This window comes from Belonocnema kinseyi, chromosome 8 (assembly GCF_010883055.1).
Source record: "Belonocnema kinseyi isolate 2016_QV_RU_SX_M_011 chromosome 8, B_treatae_v1, whole genome shotgun sequence".
NCBI classification, from domain to species: domain Eukaryota; kingdom Metazoa; phylum Arthropoda; class Insecta; order Hymenoptera; family Cynipidae; genus Belonocnema; species Belonocnema kinseyi.
In genome coordinates, this window is record NC_046664.1 from 62504583 (window position 1) to 62527421 (window position 22839).

The following is a 22839-nucleotide window of genomic DNA, read 5'->3' on the forward strand; positions in this document are numbered from 1 at the left end:
TTCAAGGAGTCAACCGACCAACTATGAGATTCTAAGCTTACAGCGTTGCGAATGCTAAAAGGTCTTCATCGAAAGTTTGAACTAAACCCAACCTACCGACAAGCATACTCATCATTCCTCAGGGAATATGAGGATCTCCAGCATATGATAAGAGCTCCTGAAGAGGAGTTCGAACCGAAACCAGTTTTTTATCTTCTGCATCACGGTGTGATCCGAGAATCTAGCTCTACCACTAAGCTGGGTGTTGTTTTTAATGGATTCTGTCGTGTTTTGACAGGAATGCCATTTAATGAAATCCTTCATACAGGCTCTAAGCTTCAAACGAACTTATTTGACTTTCTCTTTGGTTCAGGCGACATAAATATGTCTTCTCAGCATATATTGAGAAGATGTACAGACAAATCAAGGTACATCCAAATCACTGGAATTTTTAACGTAACATGTGAATGGAATACCAACACTTGGTAAAATATTAGCTCACCACTGTTACTTACGGCCTCCCTTGTACTTCATTCCTGGCGCTAAGGACAATGCTCCAACTCGTTCATGATGAAGGAACTAAATTTCCATTGTCTGTGGACGCTCTAACAAAAGAACGTTACGTGGATGACGTTTTTGGAGGCGCAACGACTATTGACGAAGCTCAACAAGTGGCATATCAAATTAATCAACTTTGCATGGCGGGCGGATTCACACTGAAAAATGGATCAGCAATCATCCGACAATCCTTAAATTGGTTCCACCATCACATCAAATTACCACTTCATGCATCCAAATCAAGGATGGCATCGTGCATACCTTGGGTCTCTCATGGAACTCATCATCGGACAATCTCCATTTCGATTGATCACCTTCCATCGCAGCGACAATCACTAAACGTGTTGTGTTGTCGAAGATTGCTTAATTCTTTAACCCTCTGAGGTTATTATTACCACTATTAATTCAATTCAAAATTTTCATGCAATAATTGTGGAGTATCAAGATAGCTTAGGATGATCCGTTAGTTTCACCGCAATTACAATCATGGCAACGTCTTTTACAAACCTTCGATGGATTAGACAACTTACGTATTCCGCGGTAGGTTGGAAGTGGCTCTAAGGTTAAAACAGAGCGGCATGGATTTTGCGATGCCTCGCAAGTAGCTATGGCAGCTTCAGTTTACCTCAGAACTCGATCATCGAATGATCACGTGGCTGCTCCACTATTCCGGGATTGGATCTCGCAGCAGTAATGCTGACGAAACTTGTCAACCATTGCCTCAATGTCTTAAACCTTCAAGATATACCATGTTACCTCTGGACAGAATCATTCATTGTTTCCTCGTGGCTCAAAAGTCATCCCTAAAAATGGAAAGAATACGTGCACAATCGCGTCTGCCTTATTCAGGAAATTCTTCCATATGCTCAGTGGAAACATATCTTGGGCAAAACTAATCCGGCAGACTGTGCTATGAGAGGATGAATAGCCGTAGAGCTTCGAATGCATCCAACCTGGTGAACAAGTCCATCTTGGCTCGCTAAAGAGTCATCAAACTGGCCAACATTGATCCCAAGACACAACGGCGTCACTTCGGAACTGGAACAACGACCACGACCTACACCTAAAATTCTACATATTTCAGTTCAACCAACAGGCTGGGACCACCTCAGTCGTTATTCAACACTCAAACAGGTCCTGAAAATCACTGCTATTTGTCAAAAAATCACGCAAATTCTTCTAAAGAAATCGCCGAAGCCCTGAACCACTTTACTGACCCCTGATGAACCAGATAAGGCTGGAAAATATTGGACCTGTCGCACGCAACACAAGTATTTTGGTTGTGAAGTTCAAACACTTATCAATAAAGGAGAACTTCCCAAAGTAAATTCTCTTCTGCGGCTTCTCCCGTTTCTCGATGGGCAAGCTGTACCACGCGTTGGTGGACGTTTAAAGAACTTATCATTGGATTACGCAACAAAACATCAATATATCCTTCCAAAGGGGTCAACGTTAACGACTTAAATAATTCGTGATGCTCATTATAAGACTCTTCATGCTTCAACACGGGACACGCTTAATTTGATCCGGCACACCTATTGGATTATTGTAGGCCACATACTAGTTAGCTCGTTCATCCTTAAATGTGTTACATGCACTCGATATCGAAGCGCTCAAGTCCAAAAATTAATGGGCAGCTTCCTGCCTGCAGGGTTAATCCCTCTTGACCCTTCTTACACTAAAGCGTTAACTATACGGCTCCGTTCTCACTGAAGACTTGGAAAGATAGAACTACTCGAACCTACAAAGCATGGATTGCCTTGTTCGTCTGTCATGCTACCTCAGCAATCCATTTGGAGCTCGTCACTGACTATTCTACTAAGGCATTTCTCGCGGCATATAAGCGGTTTACCGCAAGGCGAAGAATCTACGCCACGTTGAACAGTGACTGTGACACTAATTTCAAGGGAGCTGATAAGAAGCTTCAAAAGCTTTTTTCGCTGAACTCCTCAGAACTCCGCGATATCGCCTCTTTGATTGCTAAAGACGGAACGAGATGGGTTTTTAACCCTCCCGCAGCACTTCATTTTGGTGGAAAATTTGAAGTTCAATGAAGTACCATCTACGACGAGTGGTTGGAGAAACTATTTTGACTTACGAGGAGCTGTCTACAGTCCTAGCTCAAATTGAAGCTATCCTAAACTCAAGGCCATTATGCGCTCTGACTGAGGATCCTGAAGACTTGAACGTTCTAACTCCAGGACACTTTCTTATTGGACAACCATAAATGTTGTTCCCAGAACCCACCTTAGAGCTTTTATGGACAAATCGACTGTCTCAGTGGCAACGACTTAGTTAAATGACTCAGAGTTTTTGGAGAACATGGTCAAAGAAATATCTGCAACGGTTTCAGGCCGTGTACAAGTGGAATCAAACTTCAAGCCCAATCCAACAAGGTGCTTTGATCCTAATCATGGACTATCGGTACCCTCCAGCCTTTAGGGCGAGTGGTGAAGTTGCTTCCTGGCTGCGACAACGTTGTCCGAGTAGTAACTAGTAAAACTAGCACTTCAACGATCACAAGACCCATTGTAAAATTATGCCCGCTCCCTGTCACGACTGCGTCAGAAGTGCATTCGTCACTGGAAACGGCGAAGGCGGGCGGCATATGTTAAAAGACAAATTTGAGTTAGATTAAAACTCAACTGGGTAAATTTTAAAATCATTCCACGAGTTTGTTTTGATTGAGGTTGCTCGCTTAAAGTGGCGACGTTCTTAGTTCTCCGAAATTGAACCGTTCTATTATCCGTTTGCTACCTGCTGCACTCTTTCAAGGTGCCTGCTCTTAACGCGTTTTCGCATTTTCAGGGCAGTTCAGTTTTGACTCTCGATCGAAGACGTCGTGAAAATTCAAAGTAAGACACGTGTAACGCTTCGCGCAACTAATTGTGCATTCGTGGGATTAAATGGTGGTCACAATGTTAAGTGACCATTCCTTTCTCTTCTGGTACCGTTATTAGTGTTGAAATCGTGCCTCTGTGAGATAAATTGTCTGGTGCAATTGGAGTCGGTGTTGGGAGGTCCGATTATAATTGGACGTAGAAAAGTGGGATTTCTACTGTCAGGGTGAAATGAACAAGCGACAGGACAACCTAATTTCAACCATCTGAAGTCCATCCACGAGAGAGCAGTTGTTTCCGGCTAACCACGAGCTGTACTCGATCCATCCTAGCCAGTGGGTTTCCGAAACTCCTTCCAAAATCTACTGCATCGTACCAATCAGAGATAGTAAGTATGCATTTCTTAATGGAGGCTTTCCACGCCTAGCAACTTATCCAGCTAACAATGCTCGTTAAGATCTGCTTTATATATAGAGGCTTCACACGCCTAGCAACTTATCAAGCTAACAATGCTCTTCTAGATCTTCTTTGCATATGGAGGCTTTACACGCCTAGCAACTTATCGAGCTCACAGTGCTCGTTAAGATCTTATTTACATATGGAGGCTTTACGCGCCTAGCAACTTATCGAGCTAACAGTGCTCGTTAAGATCTTATTTACATATTCAGGCTTCTCACGCCTAACACCTTAGCGAGCTAACAGTACTTGCTAAGCTCTCATCTCTTTAAGGAGGCGTGGCTGCCTAGCAACTTAACGAGCCGCAAGCGCTCGTTAAATCTCATTCTATTTTACAGGTTCCACATCCATGAACCCTATCCTGACGTGCCTTAAAAATGGTAACCGGCGGATCTGGTCCAACACTTTGTCGACACCAAGCTCTGTCCTACCTTGACACAAGCTCCATCTCAATCTGACATCCTTATGTAAAACGTGCTCGCCTGCTTCACTGCGAATAAACAAGTCTTCCCATTACTCCGGGTTGTTTATTGATCGTCTCTCCCCCGATCCACGGCTATCAATTTCAACCATTAGCTAAATCTCATTATTTTTTGTTCAATAAGTCATTGTTATTTCAATTAAATTAACCTTATTAATATTATTATTATTTTAAATGATTAATTTAAATTTTTGAAAGACATTTGTTTCTTTGTTGACTGAGAAATCTTTCTTGGTTGGACATGCAACTCTTTTGTTGAAAATTCATCGTATTTGGTTACAAATTTTTTTGTCTTTTTGGGCTAAAATGCAACTGTTTGATTAAAAATGAATCTGTTGGGATCACTATTTGCTTAAAGATTCGTCTTTTTGGTGTTAGAAATTTAATCTTCTTATTTGAAAATTAAACTATTTTTTAGTTAAAAATAAAAAATAAAACTTTTTTTGGTTTGAAATTCAACTTTTTTGTTGACAATTTGTCTTATTTCTTTTAAAAAGAAATGTCATTTTTTTGGCGAAAAATTCAACTGTGTTTTTTAGTCAAAAACTCATATACTCTGTTCAAATCTCGTCTTTATTCATAGACATTTTTGGGTAGAAATACATCCTTTTCGTTGAAAATTTAAATATTTTTTTTTAAATGTATCTTTTTTTTATTGAAAATTTATGGCGTTTCAAATTATTTCTTTGCTTTTGTTAAAAATTCATTTTATCAAATAAAAATGTAACTTACATTTTTTCTTGAAATTTTTTTTACTTTTAAATTCGGCTATTTTTTTGAAAATTCACCTTTTTTTGGTAGACAAGTAATTTCATTAAATGATTCTTGTTAAAAATTATTTTATACATTCTCATCAGAGAAGGTATTAGATTTGTGTAAAATTTGACCCCCGCCCCCCAGTTTTTGTCAAATGTCCACTTTTGATACCCCCTGAATCCGAAAAACAGGTTTTTACGAATGTGCCTGCCTGTCTGCCTGTATGTCTATATTTATGTCTGTCTGTGAACACGATAACTTTTGGCAAAATTAATCTATTAGATTGGTCTTTGGTACACTCGTTTAGTGTCCTAAACTAAAGGTCGATTTCGTTAGCCAGCCATTTTGGATAAAAATTCATAAAGTGGATACATTTTAAATATTTTTGAAACCACTTTTTTAAAATTCAAAAATTCTCTGTACGTTTATTCATAGTATTCAAAAAGTCGAACAACTTATCCCAATGACTTTTACATTGGCATTTACAAAATTCCAAAAAACACGAAAATGAACATTTTGTGCCAAATAATGCACGATATGAAAAAAAGTCCAGAAAAGAAAAACGTTGCTTTTTGAATGCCCTACAAGTTTATCATAGCAACTTTTCGCATTTTTTTTTTTTTTAATCAAAAAAATCAATTTTGACAGCATACAAAATAATGAAAAATCCAAAAAGTACATTTATCGGCTAAACTGTGCAAAATACGCTAAAAAATCACAGAGCCAAGAAACTGTGCATTTAAAAAGATCTACAAATTTGTTAATAACCACTTTGATAGGATGGGTAGTTTCGGCTTTAATCATAAAAAACGTCGTGAACAGTAAAAAAATCTGCCCGCTGCGTGGGCACATTCTTAACACAACTTTTGTCTTTTAATTTCTTCTTCATCGCGTGTGTAGAGTTTAAAAAAATTAAATTTTTTATGTTTTTAATGCTATTTTTTACGAATAAAACCAAAAACAGAACTATCAAAGAATGATTGTCATTTTTACATTCTCATCAGAGAAGGTATTACATTTGTGTAAAATTTGAACCCCCCCCCCCCATTTTTGTGAAATGTCTATGTTTTGAGACCCCCTGAATTCGAAAAATCGGTCTTTACGAATGTGTCTGTCTGTCGGTCTGTCATTCTATCAGATTGGCCTCTGGTACACTCTTTTAGTGTCCTGAACAGAAGGTCAAATTTGTTAGCCAGTTATTTTGGATATAAAGATATAAGGAGTTAAAGTATTTACAAAATACCAGAAAATACACGAATTTTCCAACAACAAAGAAATAATTTAGAAGTTTAAAAACGGTAAGTCTGCTCACTAGACCATATGCGTAAATTTTAAGTCATAAAGAAATTTTAGAAATGAGCAAATTCAGTTTATGGAAAAACGCTTAAAGTTGCAATAAAATGTTTAACAACAAAATTTGTTTTAAAAGAGTTCGAATTTTTTCAAACGGGACACTGAAAATACGTCTACTTTAGTACAAGTGTAAGTTATGAGTTATAATAATATACATTTATAGGAATGATATCAAACTTCAGGGATAAGCTCGAGTGTGAAGCACGAGATACGTGATGAGAATGTGTTCGTTAAGGCCGATGGAGCTTTAACAAAGGAGAATTTACAATTACCAAATTACTGTTGTCGATGCTTTTACCTTTAGTTTTAAAAAGTCTATGCACAAAGATCGAGCGCGTAGCGCAAGGTAAATATATTATCGAGCACAAAGCGCGAGATTAATATATCATCGATCGCAAAGCGCGAGAACCTAGTAACTATTTTATTTTTGCTTGAAAATTTATCTTTCTTAGTTTGCAATTCGTTTATTTGGTTTAAAATTTAACTATTATAAGTTTAAACCTAATATAGTTTGTAAAAAATTCGACTTTCTCATGTAGCAAATTAATCTTCTTGGTTGAAAATTCATTTTTTTGGTTAAGAAGGCAACTATTTGGTAACAGTTTATCTAATTTTTTTAAAATACAATGTCTCTAAGTTTTAATAAGAAACAGTCAGACACACCCCCTCCCCCTATACTGTCTTACCTAATTTGTGGATGACCCCTTATAAAATTCCTTATGGTTGTTTTGTCAGTAAAAGTCTTTAAAATAAATTTAGAAGCAAATATTGGTTTTTCATTAATATTATTATTATCTTAGACGTAAGGCTGTTTTATACCTGAAAAAATGTATAAAGGTCAAAAAAGGTAAACAATAAGTCAGGGAAAAGTCAGGAAAGTTCAAAATTTAGATTTTGTAGCATTCCTGAATGATGAAACGTTTCAAAAATGAAATTAACAGATATCAATTTTTTAATGGTAGAATTTACAGTCTGCACCATGGCTCTTGTTTACCGAGACACATTTCATGCAATAAATTATAAAAAATATAACTATGCCTATATATTAACTACCAAGGAAAATGTATGCATAAATTTATTTTTTGTAAACAAGGATGCAACTGAAACATTCCGATCTATATTGATTATGTTCATAAAAATCTATAGCATTTAAATTTGTTTCAAGTGTGCAAGAGAAGCAAAAAGGCAGCTTTTGCAAAGGAAATTTTTTTAACAAGATTTGTGGGTGCATCAAGAAGGGCGCAAGATGCACGGAGGAACTTTGCAAGTGCAATTCGTGTGAAAATCAAATATGTGTTGTTTTTTCTATTCCTCCCAGTTTAAACAATAGCTGATCGTATTTTAATAATATAATTATGAAATACTAATAGAATATTATTCGCATTTCTTAGACACTGAAGAAGAAGCCAAAATCAGCTAAGGATAAAAATAAATCTTCACAATCCATAAGAAGTACTTCATTCACAAGAAGCCAGTTCGAAGAGAAATCTGTCTAAAAGCCCTAATCCCAAAGGAATGAAAAAACCAAAGGGTTCTCCACTTAGATCAAATGCTTTAGAGGGCTTAGAGGACGAAGATGAAGAATAGAGTTCTGAAAGTTCTAATCCGAAAGACTCAGAAAAATCAAATGCTTTGTATGCGACATCGTATACGACATCGGTTGCGACTTGCATAAATTTGTTAATTAACGATATTTAGTTAATGTAAATTTTTAATTGATTGCAAACTTGAGGGCAATTATAGAACCGGATGAATACACCGCTTTTTCCAGGGTGGGTTTGAATTTCATGATAAGCAAAAGATGAAAGAGTTGTCTACATAACAAAGGCTAAAATTAATAGGCAGAAAATAATGATTTCATTTATAATACATGTGTGTTGAAAGAAGCACATTTATTCAGCAACTTCAGATATGTACATGTATGTTTACAAATTAGTTTTTTTAATAGAAACAAAGCCTGCAGAAATCGTCACATATATTCATTTAATACTATATTCTCGTGAGGTATATTACACTTATCAGATTTCCACTTCAACTTTTTTTGGATAGTACCAATTACACACAAAATGAGATATCGAGCTGCGGACTTGGGAAAGTTAAAAAAGAGACTAATGAAAGTGTATGCATTAATAAATTTTCTGGCTACAGAAAAAAATTTTTCGGAAATTTTTTTGTGATGGTAAGAATGTATTAGCACTTTTAGTCACTTTTCTTTACTTTCTTCTGCCTGTCATATAAAATAACGAACTATGCGAAAAATTCAGTTCGGAAGTTTTTTAAAAACCCCTTAGAAGGATTATTAAACTTCACGACAATTACAGTAGTAGCTCATATTATTAGAGCCACCTTCCAAAATACTGAATTTCTCAATTAAACTGATTTATTTCATTTCGAAACTTATTTCCAGTTCGTATTTAGATTCAAATATAGTGTATAATGAATGAGTAAATTAAATCATCATATTTGAATATTTTTATCTTGGTTTATTTCATCCTAAACTAAAAAAAAATGTTTTTGTATGGCTTTAATAATATGAGCCACTACTGTAAGTCCTACTTAAAATATTTTTGAAAAATAGAGGTCAGGATTTGGTTCCTTTTTTAAAAAACTCGAAAAAAACAGCAAAATACACTTTTAAACTGTTGAAATCAGCAGGCGTTATACGTCTTATAATTTTTTAAACTTTTTACCGATGCAAAAAAAATATTGCGATTATTCCGTGACCTTATATAGGGAATTTTAATGTAGAATCCGAATTTCAACAATTTAAAAGTTGATTTTGCTGTTTTTCGAGTTTTTTAAAAAGGAACCGAATGGGGACACAATGGGTTATTTACGGGTACTTTGTGAGGCTCCATTCGATCCCTTCGGTCCGCCAGAGCTACCTTATCGAAGTTGTTTTTTCTATAACTCACATCCACATTAATTAGCATATGAAGTTTAAATTTTGCAAAATCGAATAAAAAGAACAAAGGAAAATTTTCATTATCCTAAATTTCTGAAATTACAGAAAAAATTCAACAATTTTTCAAAATTGAATTTGTTTGTATTTCTAAATATTTAGGATCATACGAAAGTTAATTAGTGCCATTTAATTAATTTTCCAAATTTTCTGCTTAATATCCCAATTCATGTGAATGTAAGTAGCTACGCAAAAAAATTTCTATCACCTCTTTCACAAACAATAGCTCGCAAGTATCCGATTCGAATTCCTTTCTAACGTTTCAATCTTTTTTTGGTATCATACAGTTTTTTCGACATATACTTGGAAACTTTTCTCACTCGAGTTTCTCGCGCCGCTCCCCTGACACCAACATCAGTAACTTACTTGTACAGTAATTCTGTAAAAATAAAATTTGAGGTTTCAGTTTGAAAACAGAAAGTAAACATTTAACTGATTATTTCTGGCAGACAATACAGTAAAATGAAAAATGAACACACTACATACCTTTTACTAAATCGTATTTTATCGGCGTTAGCTCCCTTTTGGATGTATCTTTAGGAACACTTTCCTTATTAGAATCTTTCAAATATCTCTTTCTCAGAGTTTTTCGACCCCAAATTATTTCTGCCAAGTCTTGCACGAACTTGTAATCGTTTTTTCACACTATCCTCTCCCAGACGTCGATATGTACATATATATTTTCCCCAAGATGAATCTATTTGAGGTATAAGTAAGGTGTGTGGGGTCAAAAAAATCTGAGTTTTTTTAGCTACATTTTTCTGAAAAAAAAACATCTTGAAAATATGCCCCAAAAATTCCAGGTCAGAATTCAAAGTATTTAAAAATGTGTAGCAAAAAGAAGAGAGCACACCATAGTGCGTATGAAAGTGGGTAAATGCGCTAGCGGAGAAAACTACGCAAGAGAACTCAAAAGAGACTAGAACATTACGTAGGGCGCGTTTTTCTCGAAACCACGTTTTCGAAATTTCGGGGAAGCACTCACTAAAAACTATTTAATCGATTTGGCTAAAATTATAATCCGTTATTCATTAAGTATTTACCTAAGTACCGAACCTCTAAAATGTTGAATTTTTAATAACTTAATTTTTTTTAACAAAAAAAAAAACAAAAAGTGCGATTTTGTAATTTTTTGTTTTCAAGTCCGCCATTTTGTTATTTTAAAGATAATTTTGCATATTAGAAGTTCAGTCATTAGCGAAAAGCATACAGAATAATAATCCGTTTGAATTTTTTGTTTCAGATGTGTTCTTTCTTGTAGGTTGATAATTTTATAGAGAACTAGATGAAATTGGGTGTTTTGTAAAAAAACTGTTACAGAAACGAAATATAATGTATACTATATTTATTGATATTACAAAGCACTGAATATGGACTGGAGGATTTATATTAGGATTCTTTGCTACGAGAATACAATTTATTAGGCTGCCTATGCAACGAACTGCATAGGTCAGATGCTTATTAGAGACTGGTTGACGGGTTCAGTTTCGGAGATGACACGGTCTCGATATCTTAGAGCGACCGGTTCACTTCCGATCCTTGACGGAAGCCGATGAAGTAGAAAAACCTAAGGGAAAACCCCCCAAAGTTGAAACCCAAGAGTCGAGAGGTCTTTCGTCACATGGTTAACAAATGCGTACGTAATGACAAACAGGCAAACGATTTAGGAATCTTGAGAACAACGTTTAATGACAGGAAAGGTCTTACAGCGATCAGCGATCATTCGTTCAGACGGTTTAGGCAGCTTATTGCAATAAAGGCATAAAATACTTTAGCAATTTTACTTCTAGTAAACACTTAAATACACAATTTAGCAGTTATGATGTTAAAAATAGCTGCTCCTAAATATTGTTCCCAAAATACGTAAAATAAAATTTCGACGAATTGCATAAAGATAATTATAATATAATTGTTCCGATGGAACATGCCGGCCCACTTGTACTATCTACGTCCAATAAAATAGAATATTACAAAGTTGGTAGTGTAAATTTTGAATGAGACGGGGCCTGGATGATAATAAATTTACATTAAAGCCTCATAAAACTAATCACATCCTATGTTAAATATTTCAATGATGACAATTAGACATCGCGGTGAATAGAAAATACCTCTTAACTATGAACTTAAAACTAGTTTTATAACATTTCTATCAATATAATTCAAACACGGTGACTTTGAGCTTAGAAGACTATATAAACTAGAAGAATAAAATATAAAATGTAAATATTGTAGCCTATGATTGAAAAATAACAAAAGGAACAGAAATTGACGTATGAAAATATTTAATGATACTTATTGACATTCTGATGATTAAAGGAAATACGAAATTCCTTAGTTATCAATTGGCAAAGGATAAACTGACTTTAAGGATCGTTTGTAGATTCCGGAGACACTTCGCAAGGTGACAGAGCGTATAGTTCCGTCTATTCCTGGATGCATTTCAGTGATGCGACCCAACTTCCACATCATAGGTGGCAAATTATCTTCTTTGATAACCACGAGCGTTCCAATTTAATCATGCTATGGTCGGTTGTGAATTGCCATTTACTCCTTGAAATTAACTCATTGAAGTACTCTTTGTACCAGCGGTCCGAAAAATGATGCCTCATCTGCTCTGCGAATTGCCAGCAATTTAAACGGATGGCTGGAATGTTGCGCAAGTCTCTGCTAGGAAAGCTAATCATGGATTTACCAATGAGGAAGTGACCTGGGGTTAGAGGTAGAAAATCATTGGGATCGGGGGACAATGGAGTGAGAGGGCGAGAGTTGAGTATCGCTTCAATTTCAGTGACCTACGTGTGAAGTTCTTCGTATGTCAGCAATTAGTTACCAGTTGACTGTGTGAAATGAAGTTTAAAGGTTCTTACTAAGGCTTTCCAAAGACCACCGAAGTCTGGAGTTCTAGGAAGTATAAAATTCCATGTTATTTCTTTTTTAGTCAAGTAACTTTGCAACCCTACATTTTGTTCTAGTGACTCGATTTGTTTACAGAGATCCTTTAATTCATTATTTGCCCCAACAAAATTGGTAGCATTGTCCGACGAAATTGAACTAGGCAAACCTCTGCGAAAGAAAAAACGACACAGGAAAGCAATAAAAGCCTCTGTTATTAAATCACTTGCGATTTCTAAGTTCACTGCCAAAAACTTAATTGTTTAAAAATTCCTGAGGTTCTTAACACGGGAGATCAAGTCAACAGGATTGTCATGAGTAGGAACGTGTAGCCACTTATAACCTTCCGTTTTTTCTTGGATTTCGGCCACCCGATTGGCTTCAAAAGTTTTTAGTGTATGTAGTGGAGTATTTATCCAATTGAGGGCAATTGTGGAATCAGACCAAGAATAGATTTTTGAAAATTGCAATTGCAAAGATTTTACAGTGGCACTGTATAGTTTTGCCAGTAAAAGAGCGGCACACAGTTCCAATCTTGGCAATGACGTAGTTTTTAAGGGAGTAACTTGTGACTTAAAACAAATAAGAGCACAATGATGATTGCCTTAAGTTCCCGATGATCTCAAATAGAGGCAAGCACCATAGGACTTCTTTAACAACGGCAATTCGTTTCTGTATTGGATCCAAGCCTTTTGAACGTCGACTGGAACAGGTGTGTCCCATGTGAGTTTGAATTTTCACAATTGTTGGATCATAATTTTTGTGGAGAAAATTACAGGCCCTAATAAAACTAATGGGTCGAATAACTTAGCAGTTTGAGATCAAATCACTCGCTTTTTTATTGTATCGTTCGAACTTAGCAGATTATTAGTATATAAAATTGAATCAGTTTTCGTATTCCAATGCATGCCTAATGTTTTTATTGTTTCTGTCGATTCGAGGGATCGGTACGTAATAGAGGCTTCATCTGACAAATCCTTATATAAATCATGATGATTTGAAGCCCACTTTCACAGATTGAAACTGCCTTTATTTAAAAGAGTACGTAATTCGTTTCGAATTTCAAAAGCCTCTTAAAGTGTATGCGCACCTGTTAAAAGGATCATCCACATAGAAGTCGCGTTTGAGAATAGCCGACGAAATGGGATGGGAGTCATGTTCGTCATCCACAAGTTTGTGTGGTGTGCGAATATCAAGAAAGGGTGCGCACGCTGTACCTAAGGTAGCCCTATTTAATGAATAAATTTTTATAGGTTCGAAAGGGTCTTGCCGCCACAATATTTGTTGAAAAAGACTGTCGTCTTGCGCTAAACGAATTTGCGTGTACATTTGCTGTATGTCTGCTGTCATGGCATACAAAAAGGTTGTAAATCGAGCAAGAATGGAAAACAGATCCTCTTGTATAGTAGGACCAACCATGAAAGTATCGTTTAAAGAGATACCAGTCGACGTTTTGGCAGATCCGTCAAATACGACTCTAGTTTTTGTAGTAAGGCTACTTTCCTTCACTACAGCATGATGTGGGAGAAAATATCTCTTATTTGAAACTAAGTGATTGGGAATTATTGACATATGATTTTCAGTAAGATAGCTTTGCATGCAATCTGTGTATTGAGATTTGAAAGTAGGGTTTGTCTCGAATTTTCGTTCTAGCGCATAGAATCGTTGAAATTCTGTATTGCGAGAATCACCAAGCGAATCTTTCTTATTAGCAAAGGGCAGTTTGACTACGTAGCGGTTAGTATCGTCCCGCGTAGTATTTTTCACATAATGCGATTCACACGCCTTTTCTTCCCGAGAACGAATTTTAGGCCTAAGACGATATGGAGGTACCGCAGCCTGCTTGATCCCTCGGCGACCCTTTTCTACTGTTCAGCGCTGGACTCGGTCTCGAAGCTGGACGGCTCTCAACCGGTGGCTTCTGCATTATCTTACCGGGGACATTTAAATGGTATATAGTGTATGAACCCTGTTACGCCCTACCATGGAGGTCGAGTTGAAGGCGCGTTGCCGTGTTAAAATATTTGGGCAACTGCAATGCACAGTAAAGTACGTTAGTTAAAGAAATTTGTATACTATTTATACTAAACATATTTATACAAAATTTAACACATACGGAGTCTAATTATCAACGAAACGCGCGGGTTTCTTTTTTTATGATTTACAGAAGTTTTTAACCATTTGTATACTTTTGTTTATAGTAGGTAGTTTTTTATAATTTGTCTTTTTTGGTAAAAAAATTCTTTTTTTTTTGTTGTTGAAAATTAATTTCTTTGGTTGAAAATTAATTTTTTTAAAGTAAAAATCAATTTTTTATGCCAAAAATTTTAATAAATTTTTGTTCGAAACTGTCTAGTATTAAGGAATTTACCACAGCACCATTGTTATAAACAATTCTTGTGGTAAAATATATCAAATTAAAGAATTTTTCAAATTATAATTTCCTTTAATCGCCCGAATGACTTCAGTTATTCCTTAAAATAATAAATATTTTCAAATATTTGATCAAATATAACAATTCAAATTTCCATAAACAAATTAGATAAACAAATTCAAAAGTTTGATAAAACATTAAATTTTAATATTTTGCCACAAGAATTATTTATAACAATGGTTAGTATCCACTTTTCAATTAGTTTTGTAATTAAATGTCATTCCGACATTAATTTTGTCACCGATACTAAGACTATTTGCTAATTTGTTCATAAAATTTGTTTATAATAAATTAATGGAATAATGAACAAATTATTTGTATTCCATGAGTCCCTAAATATTCATTTAAGGTAATATAAAGTTTACCTGATCAGTTATCAGAGCGTAAAAATTGTTATATACAAAATTAAATTTTTCCATACTTTAATAACAAAATTATGAATAAGAGAATAGAGGAGACAAAAGTTCGGAGCGTCAAGCTCTTTAGAATTTAATAAGCTTCAATTTAAAACAAAAAAATTCAAAATCGGACCAAACTTGAAGGCTCTGGACATTTTTGAACGAAAAAACTGCATTTCCTCCCAATGTGCACACCTTCGACTAGACCTCAATGGTAGGGCGCAACCAAGTTCATACACTATATTCCATTTAACTTTGATTTTATTTGGATTTTCTGGTTCTAGTTCCCACAAAATCGGTAAATCTTGAAATTTGATATGATTGCAAGAAGCTTGCATCGGGCCTATCGGGGCAATACGAGGTTGGGTGTAACGTCCGGCGACAATCCAACCTAAAGCAGTTTCTTGAAAAACGGCTGATTGCCCTGGGATACGAATTTTTCCTGTCTCTAAAAAGTTCGTAATAAAATTCAGCCCCTATTAAAATATCTATTTCTGCAGGTCGGTGAAATTCAGGATCAGCTAACGAGATGTTTTCAGGAATCTTAAATAGCTTTCGATCAAGTGCAATGGAAGGCATTCTACTAGAAATTTCATTGAAGACAAGAAATTACATTTTTAAGTTTAAATAATTTACGCGCGATTTGATGTTAGTAGATGTAGTATATTTGACATTCGTTTTTAAATTGTCTACTCCTCTGAGTTGAATGTTAAGACGATTTTTCTTGAGACCGAGAGTGAAAGCAAATTTATCGGTGATTGAATTGCACTGAAAACAACTATCTAGAAGAGCGCGGCACGGATGATATTGGCCTTTATTGCCTAAAATTTCGACTAACGCCATTCCAAGAATTACTTGTGATGGTAATTGTGCATGAATGCTGACCAAAGTGGTAGAAGAGTTTACAAGCTTCGAAACGTCCTGCTCTGGGGTCTTTTCAGAAAAATGTAAACGAGAATTTAGTCGTTTTTTACATATGCGACAAGGACCCTTTCCACATTCACGGGTACTATGATGAGGGTTAAAACAATTGTGGCATATAGATGCCTTTTTAACAAACTCATATCTATATGGTGCTGATATGTTCGAAAACTTTTTACGCGAATAAAGCAGGTGCTCCTCTGAGCAAAGTAAGCACCTATGCTTAAAGATCACATCTTTTGAAATCGACGCGGCCATGCATGATTGCGATGGCTTAAAATTGGATCGCGAGTGCGTGACGTTTTTTGATGCATTTTTATGGGACTGAGTAGGTTTCTGAGAAGATTGAGTGGATTCAATAAGCGCCCTTTGTTCTAAAAAGAACGTCATATTTTTCATAGTGGGCATATCGGAAGTGCCTACACGCTCCTCCCACTTTTCCCGAGTATAATTGTTCAATTTTTTCTTTACAATAGAAATAAGCAAGCTGTCCCATTGATTTGCAGGCTGACCTTACGCTTTAAGAGCTCTGACGCGTTTGTGAACATTATCTTATAACGCGCGAACTGAGAATTCCTTTGAAACCGTCTGAATTTCAAATAAAGACTTGATATGACTTTCAACAATAAATTTTCGATTACCGTATCGTTTTCCTAAGAGGTCTCATGCTATTGGGTAATTCGCGGCAGTCGTTTCAAGTGAATTAATTACTTCTTATGCGTCACCCTGTACGCATGCCTTGAGATACATAAATTTGTTGATAGTAGGGATGTTCATATTGTCATGGCACATAGCCTTAAAGAAATCGTAGAACTTGAACCACGTATCAAACGTACCATAAAAGGTAGGTGTTTGAAGCTTTGGTAATTGAAAATGTGAAGAACTTTGATTAGGAGATTGACCTGGATCTAGATTCGTTGTAAGCGAATTTTGACTGAAATTAGAATGATTACTGGAAGTGGATTGTACGGAACTGCTTCCTGATTAAGAGGACAGTTTTTGAATATATTTTTTTGCAGTGCCACTTATCTCGTAGAATCGATCCTCGAATTCCAACCGTTCTGACTCGTGTACTGAGACGTCATCATTCGGTTGTAATTCTTCGATTCACGTTTGAACTTCGTCAAAAGATTGCTAAAGTTCTTTGTATTTCGAAAGTCGCCCTTCTAAATCGAGCGAATATAAATCTGTATCTTCTTGTATTTTCTTGAGAATAGTTTCAAACCTTGTAACTTCAATTTCAATAGTTTTTATTTTAGTTTTCAAAGCTTCAAGTGTGATTCGCTGAAACTTGCGTTGCAGGTGATGAGACGTTAATTTGCAGTAAAAGTTTCTTCTCTGGAAGTAGGAAGGACGTCTGAACTCAGTTGGAAGCTCTTGTTTTCTCGTAGATGTAGCATTGACCACAGATGTAGTATTGACAAATGCAGTGCTAGAAGTCTTCCTCTGTAGTGGTGCTGGTTTGCTTTTGTTGAAAATGTTCGTTGAATCCTTTCTTTCCAACTCACAAAAACGGAATTCACTGTTTAAAGTCACTAGCTTTGAAATCACTAGTTCAAAATCCAAACTTCATTTATTAGAAGTCACTAGTTTTAAAATAACTATTATTTAGAATCACCAGTTTTTAAATCAAGTATGAATTTTGAAATTCATTAATTAAAGGCCACTAATTTTAAAATCACTAGTATTCGCCTATCACCAGTTTTGAAACCACTAGTAGAAAGTCACATTCACGCTAGTTTTGGAATTTCTAGCTTCACGTACACAGATCTTAAGAAGTTCACTCAGTTTTTAATAGTCATTAAAATCACAAAAGCAATGTTTCACATTTTTTGCCGAACCGGCGCGATTTTATTTGAGGCGCGTTCACTATGCAAAGCATCCGCAGCTCGCGAAGGACCAAAAGTTTTGTAAAAAACTATTACAGAAACGAAAGATAATGTATACTATATTTATTGATATTACAAAACAGTGAATATGAACTGGAGGATTTATATTAGGATTATTGGCTGCGAGAATAAAATTTATTAGGCTACCTATGCAACGAACTGCATAGGTCAGATGCTCATTAGAGACTAGTTCACTTCACTTCCGATTCTTGACGGAAACCGACGAAGTGGAAAAACCTGAGGGAAAACCTCCCGAATTTGAAACCCAAGAGTGGAGAGGCCCTTGGTCACATAGTTGATAGATGCGTACGTAATGACAAACAGGCAAACGATTTAGGAATCTTGAGAACAACGTTTAATGACAGGAAAGGTCTTACAGCGATCAACGATCATTCCTTCAGACGGTTTAGGCAGCTTATTGCAATAAAGGCATAAAATAGAAACTTTACGAATTTCGCTTCTAGTAAACACTTGAATACAAAATTTCACAGTTATGATGATAAAAACAGGCTGTTCCTAAATATTGTTCCCAAAGTACGTAAAATAAAATTTCGCTTTTCGACGAATCGCATAAAAATAAATATAATATCATTGTTACGACGGAACAAGATGACTACGAAAGGCTGTGGGCTTCCCCGAGACAACCTACTTTTTTTCGAGGACTCCACTTTGACTTAGAAAATCCTAAACAAATGTATGCAAAATGAAGTAAAAAAAATTTTTTTGTACACTTTAAGACAGTGATAAAAACATATCTAAATTTCAAAAAACAATCGAATTTTCTTTTCATGTATGAAAAAATTCATGAAGAAACGTTGAAATTTTGGGCATCACACCGGGCTTATACCTTCAGGCAAACCATAATTTCAATATATAGGAAATATTTTTACAAGCGCAAAGCCTTAATTTTCTAAGTCAGTTTTTTTTAAACGTGTGATGAAGTTTTAACCTTACGCCCAATTATTGAGAAAGTAGGGTGTATCAACAATAAAACACTGAGTAGTCTAGATTAAATATAAGTGGACTGTAACACTTTATTCTACTTATCACACATTTTTAATTACAGTAAGTGTACTGAACCGACGCCTATGAACTGTACAAATTCAAAAATAATAACTAGACATCTATAGGGAGAGGCGAAACCTTTTTTACTCCGCAATCAAACACACCGCTGTCAGTTTTTACTTTAACAGCTCGCATAATCCCATCATCGCCAGGTTTGACTCCAAGTATCCTACCTAGTGCCCAACGCAAAGGTGCAACATTATCTTCTCGGTGTACAACTAAAGCACCTTCTTTTATCAGATTTGATTGACCAGAATGCCATTTATTTCTCTCATTCATCTCATTTAAATATTCAACATACCATCGGTTCCACAAATCTTGTTTAAGTTTTTGAAGCTGTTCCCATGACGATGACAATCGATTATCAGAAATTGTAGAAAGATCATGAGATGGAATTGTTAAAAAAGTTTGATAATAAAATGACCGAGAGTCCACGCGGTGAAATTGTTTGGATCCGATGACATTGGCGTTAGTGGTCGTGAATTTAAAATGGCTTTAATTGCAATCATGTACGTGTACAATTGCTGATAGGTAAATAAGGTTTCGCATATTGTACGTTGCATACGATGTTTGAGACAAAGTTTGTCGCATTATCGCTGTACAAGGCCTTGGTCATTCCCTTTCGGGCAAAGAATTGCATTTAGTACCCCAAAAAGGCCTCGGTGGTCAGATCTCCCACAAGTTCGATATGTATTGCCTTAATAGTTAAACAAATAAATACAGCTGCATAAACCTTAATCTTATTCCTATTCCGATAAGTTTTTTCCTTTATGTAAAACGGCCCGCAATAGTCGATTCCAGTATTTTTAAAAGGGCGTGCTGCCGTAATTCTAACCTTAGGGAGATTGCCCATAACATACAATGTTTCACTTGGTTTAGCCCGAAAACATTTCACACAAGCATGTATGATTCTCTTGGTAACTATTCTACCATCAACTATCCAGTAAGTCTGTCGTATCGCATATAAGGTACCATTGATACCAGCGTGCATCATCTCCTCATGAATATCTCGGACTATGAGGTTGGTGAAAGGAAGGAGTTTTGGTAACAGGATGGGATGTTTTTGGTTATTTCCTATGTCCGAATTTTTTATTCGTCCGCCCACCTACAAGACGTCATTTTCAAGGATAGGAATGCTTCATATTGTACAATCTGAACTATTCGTCTACTTGCAGCTTTTAATTTCTTGACTAATAGTGGACCAGAATGATTTGCGTGCTCATGTAACTTTGTGTAGAAACGAAGACAGTAAGCCACTACATGCAGTAACTTTTTAAGCGATGAATATCGATCCCACAACTCGAATCTCTCGGTGATAGCAGTAACCAGAACGGTAACATTCTTTTTTCCTGGAACGTTCTTGACCTCGAATAAACCATCAGGCTGCTCAGTTTCACGTCGATTGAGCCAAATAGGTCCGCTTCTCCACATTTCATTATTTAGAAAATCTGCAGGTAGTTGTCCACTAGAAACAAAGTCAGCAGGATTATCCTTTGTATTTACGCACATATCACTCTACCACTCTGCACCACTCTGTTCGCCCCAAATACATTTAAGGTGTGAGGTGACGAGTTCGTCCAATTCAGGACGATTGTAGAATCAGACCAAAAATTAGTTTGCTCATTTTTTGTTCTTAAAGTTTCCTTTGCTGTTTTGTAGAGCCTTGCTAAAAGTAGTGCACCGCAAAGTTCCAACTTTGGAAGAGTAGTTGTCTTTACTGGTGCAACTCGAGATTTTGCACAGAGCAGAAGTGATTGCGTTTTCTCTTTATTGGACGACTGCAGATATATGCATGCGCCGTAAGCCTTTAGACTTGTATCAGAAAAGCCATGAAGATGTAAATTATTTGCATTTGGAATTTTAACAGCTCTTGATAAACTCCAATTGTTCAGCAATCTTAATGTACTTCGAAATTCTTTCCACAAGGTGATTATGTTGATTGGCACAGGGTTGTCCCATCCAAGTTTTAGCTTCTATAACTCTTGCATTTGAATTTTTGCATACACGATGACTGGTGCAACCAGTCCCAACGAATCGTACAATTGAGCGATTTCTGACAGAATTACTCGTTTATTAATATTACTCTCATTCGATTTAACGTGAACGTCAAAAGTAAAGGTATCTTCAGCATAGTTCCAGAAGGCACCTAATGTTTTCGTGGTTTTATCTGGATTTATTTTTAGCTGAATATTATTAGAACAATCAGGAAGATCCTCTGTCAAGTACGAACTATTCGAAACCCACTTACACAGTCGTTGTTTTTCAATATTAGTGAGTTGAATAAGCTCGTCCCTTAGTTGCTTAGCCTCCTCTACGGTATCAGCTCCTGTAAGCAAATCATCTACGTAGAAATCGTTTTTCAAGACTACCTCAGCCTTAGAAAAAGCCGATCCTTCAGGAATTGAGATCTGTTGTAAAACACTATATTATTGTAATCAATTAAACCTATTCTTAATCAAATAAAATGGATGATTTTTTAAGTAATTCCTATCAAACAATTTAAAATGTTTTGGCTGGTAAGTGAAACAGCAAATACATGAGTGCTACAATCAATAAAGAGCAGCAAAATTGTGTGTATTGTTTTCTTTTTGTAATATTTGTAAATTGCTTATTTCAAATTGGAAGTCGTTTTTACATTCAATTATGAAAGTTTATAAACAACAAAATCTGCAAATATTTTGAAATTGTCAAAATAAAAAAGGGAAAAGCTTTTTCCGAAGTACCTTTATTTTTAACATTCATGCAAAATGCTGAATTTTCAATTTTTCCCTTTCATAAGTTTTAATTTAAAATTAAAATTGAAATGAGTGCGTTTTGAATAACATAATTAGCCATTTTCAGTTTCCTAATTTTTAATGATTTTAATTACAGTTTTTAATTCAATTCTTGGTAAATAAAAATTGAGCCACCTGATAGTATAACCCCACATACAATTTTTCGCTTAGGAAAAGGAAGAAGCCTTAACGTCGCCTAATGTAGCCTAATGTAGTTCACATTCCTTTAATTTCCAACGTTCCATAATCGAAATTTTTGCGTTTTTAATGTTTACCATTAAATGTTACTTAATTTAAAATTTTTTTTAAATAATTCAATTTTTAATAATTATTGTTAAAGCACTTTTAATTTTAAACGGTGAAAATTATGGTAAATTTATTTCTTTATTTACAGATCTTCTGTTTAATTTTTTTTTTAATCTTAAACACTTTCAATTCCCAATTATTTGATATAAATCGCTATTACTTAACAAATGGTACCAGTCAAATTCATTTGCATTCTATCTGAAATATTGTCCTTTTTGCTTACTCATAGAGAAAGCTTTCTAATAGGAACAATTTAAAAAAAATGAAATTTATTTAATTAAACGTTTCTCAATTAAGAAATGTATAAAACAATAGTCTTATTTTTACCAGTAATATTTTTAAGCTGACCGAAGGATGTTTAAAAATATGTATTCACTTTTTTTGAGCAAAATACAATAACATTTTGGAAATGTGTTTATTATAGTAGAACTTTCTTCCTCGGCATGATTCAATGTTCATGTAAGAGTATATAATTACTTGGTTAAAATGGATCGATTGACCTATAATATTAATACATTTCATATTTTTACAGCACAAATTATCTCATTAACATAATTTGAAGTAAATTTCAGACTAGAAAAGATTCGTTGAACCTGGAACGTGTAGACCAACCACCGTTGCTTGTTTCTTCCCTGAACTTAAATAATATCGATTGTACGGAACAAACGGCGGCAAGTATTCGCAAAGCCCAGACGACAGTACTGCTGTGAAGGCCGGGTTGAAGGCAGAGTAAAACCCAATCCAGTCCTAAAACTCTTGCTACCTCATCGCACAT

The 22839-nt window shown here is 35.4% G+C and overlaps 1 protein-coding gene across 1 annotated transcript; it reads right to left on the reverse strand.

Moving 5' to 3' along the window:
- Positions 1-20957: 20957 nt before the first annotated feature.
- Positions 20958-22839, reverse strand: LOC117178516. Its single transcript, XM_033369944.1, has 2 exons — positions 22732-22839; positions 20958-21392 (listed from the first exon to the last, which is right to left on the reverse strand). Exons 1-2 carry the CDS (start codon positions 22837-22839, stop codon positions 20958-20960), a joined length of 543 nt encoding a protein of 180 aa, XP_033225835.1.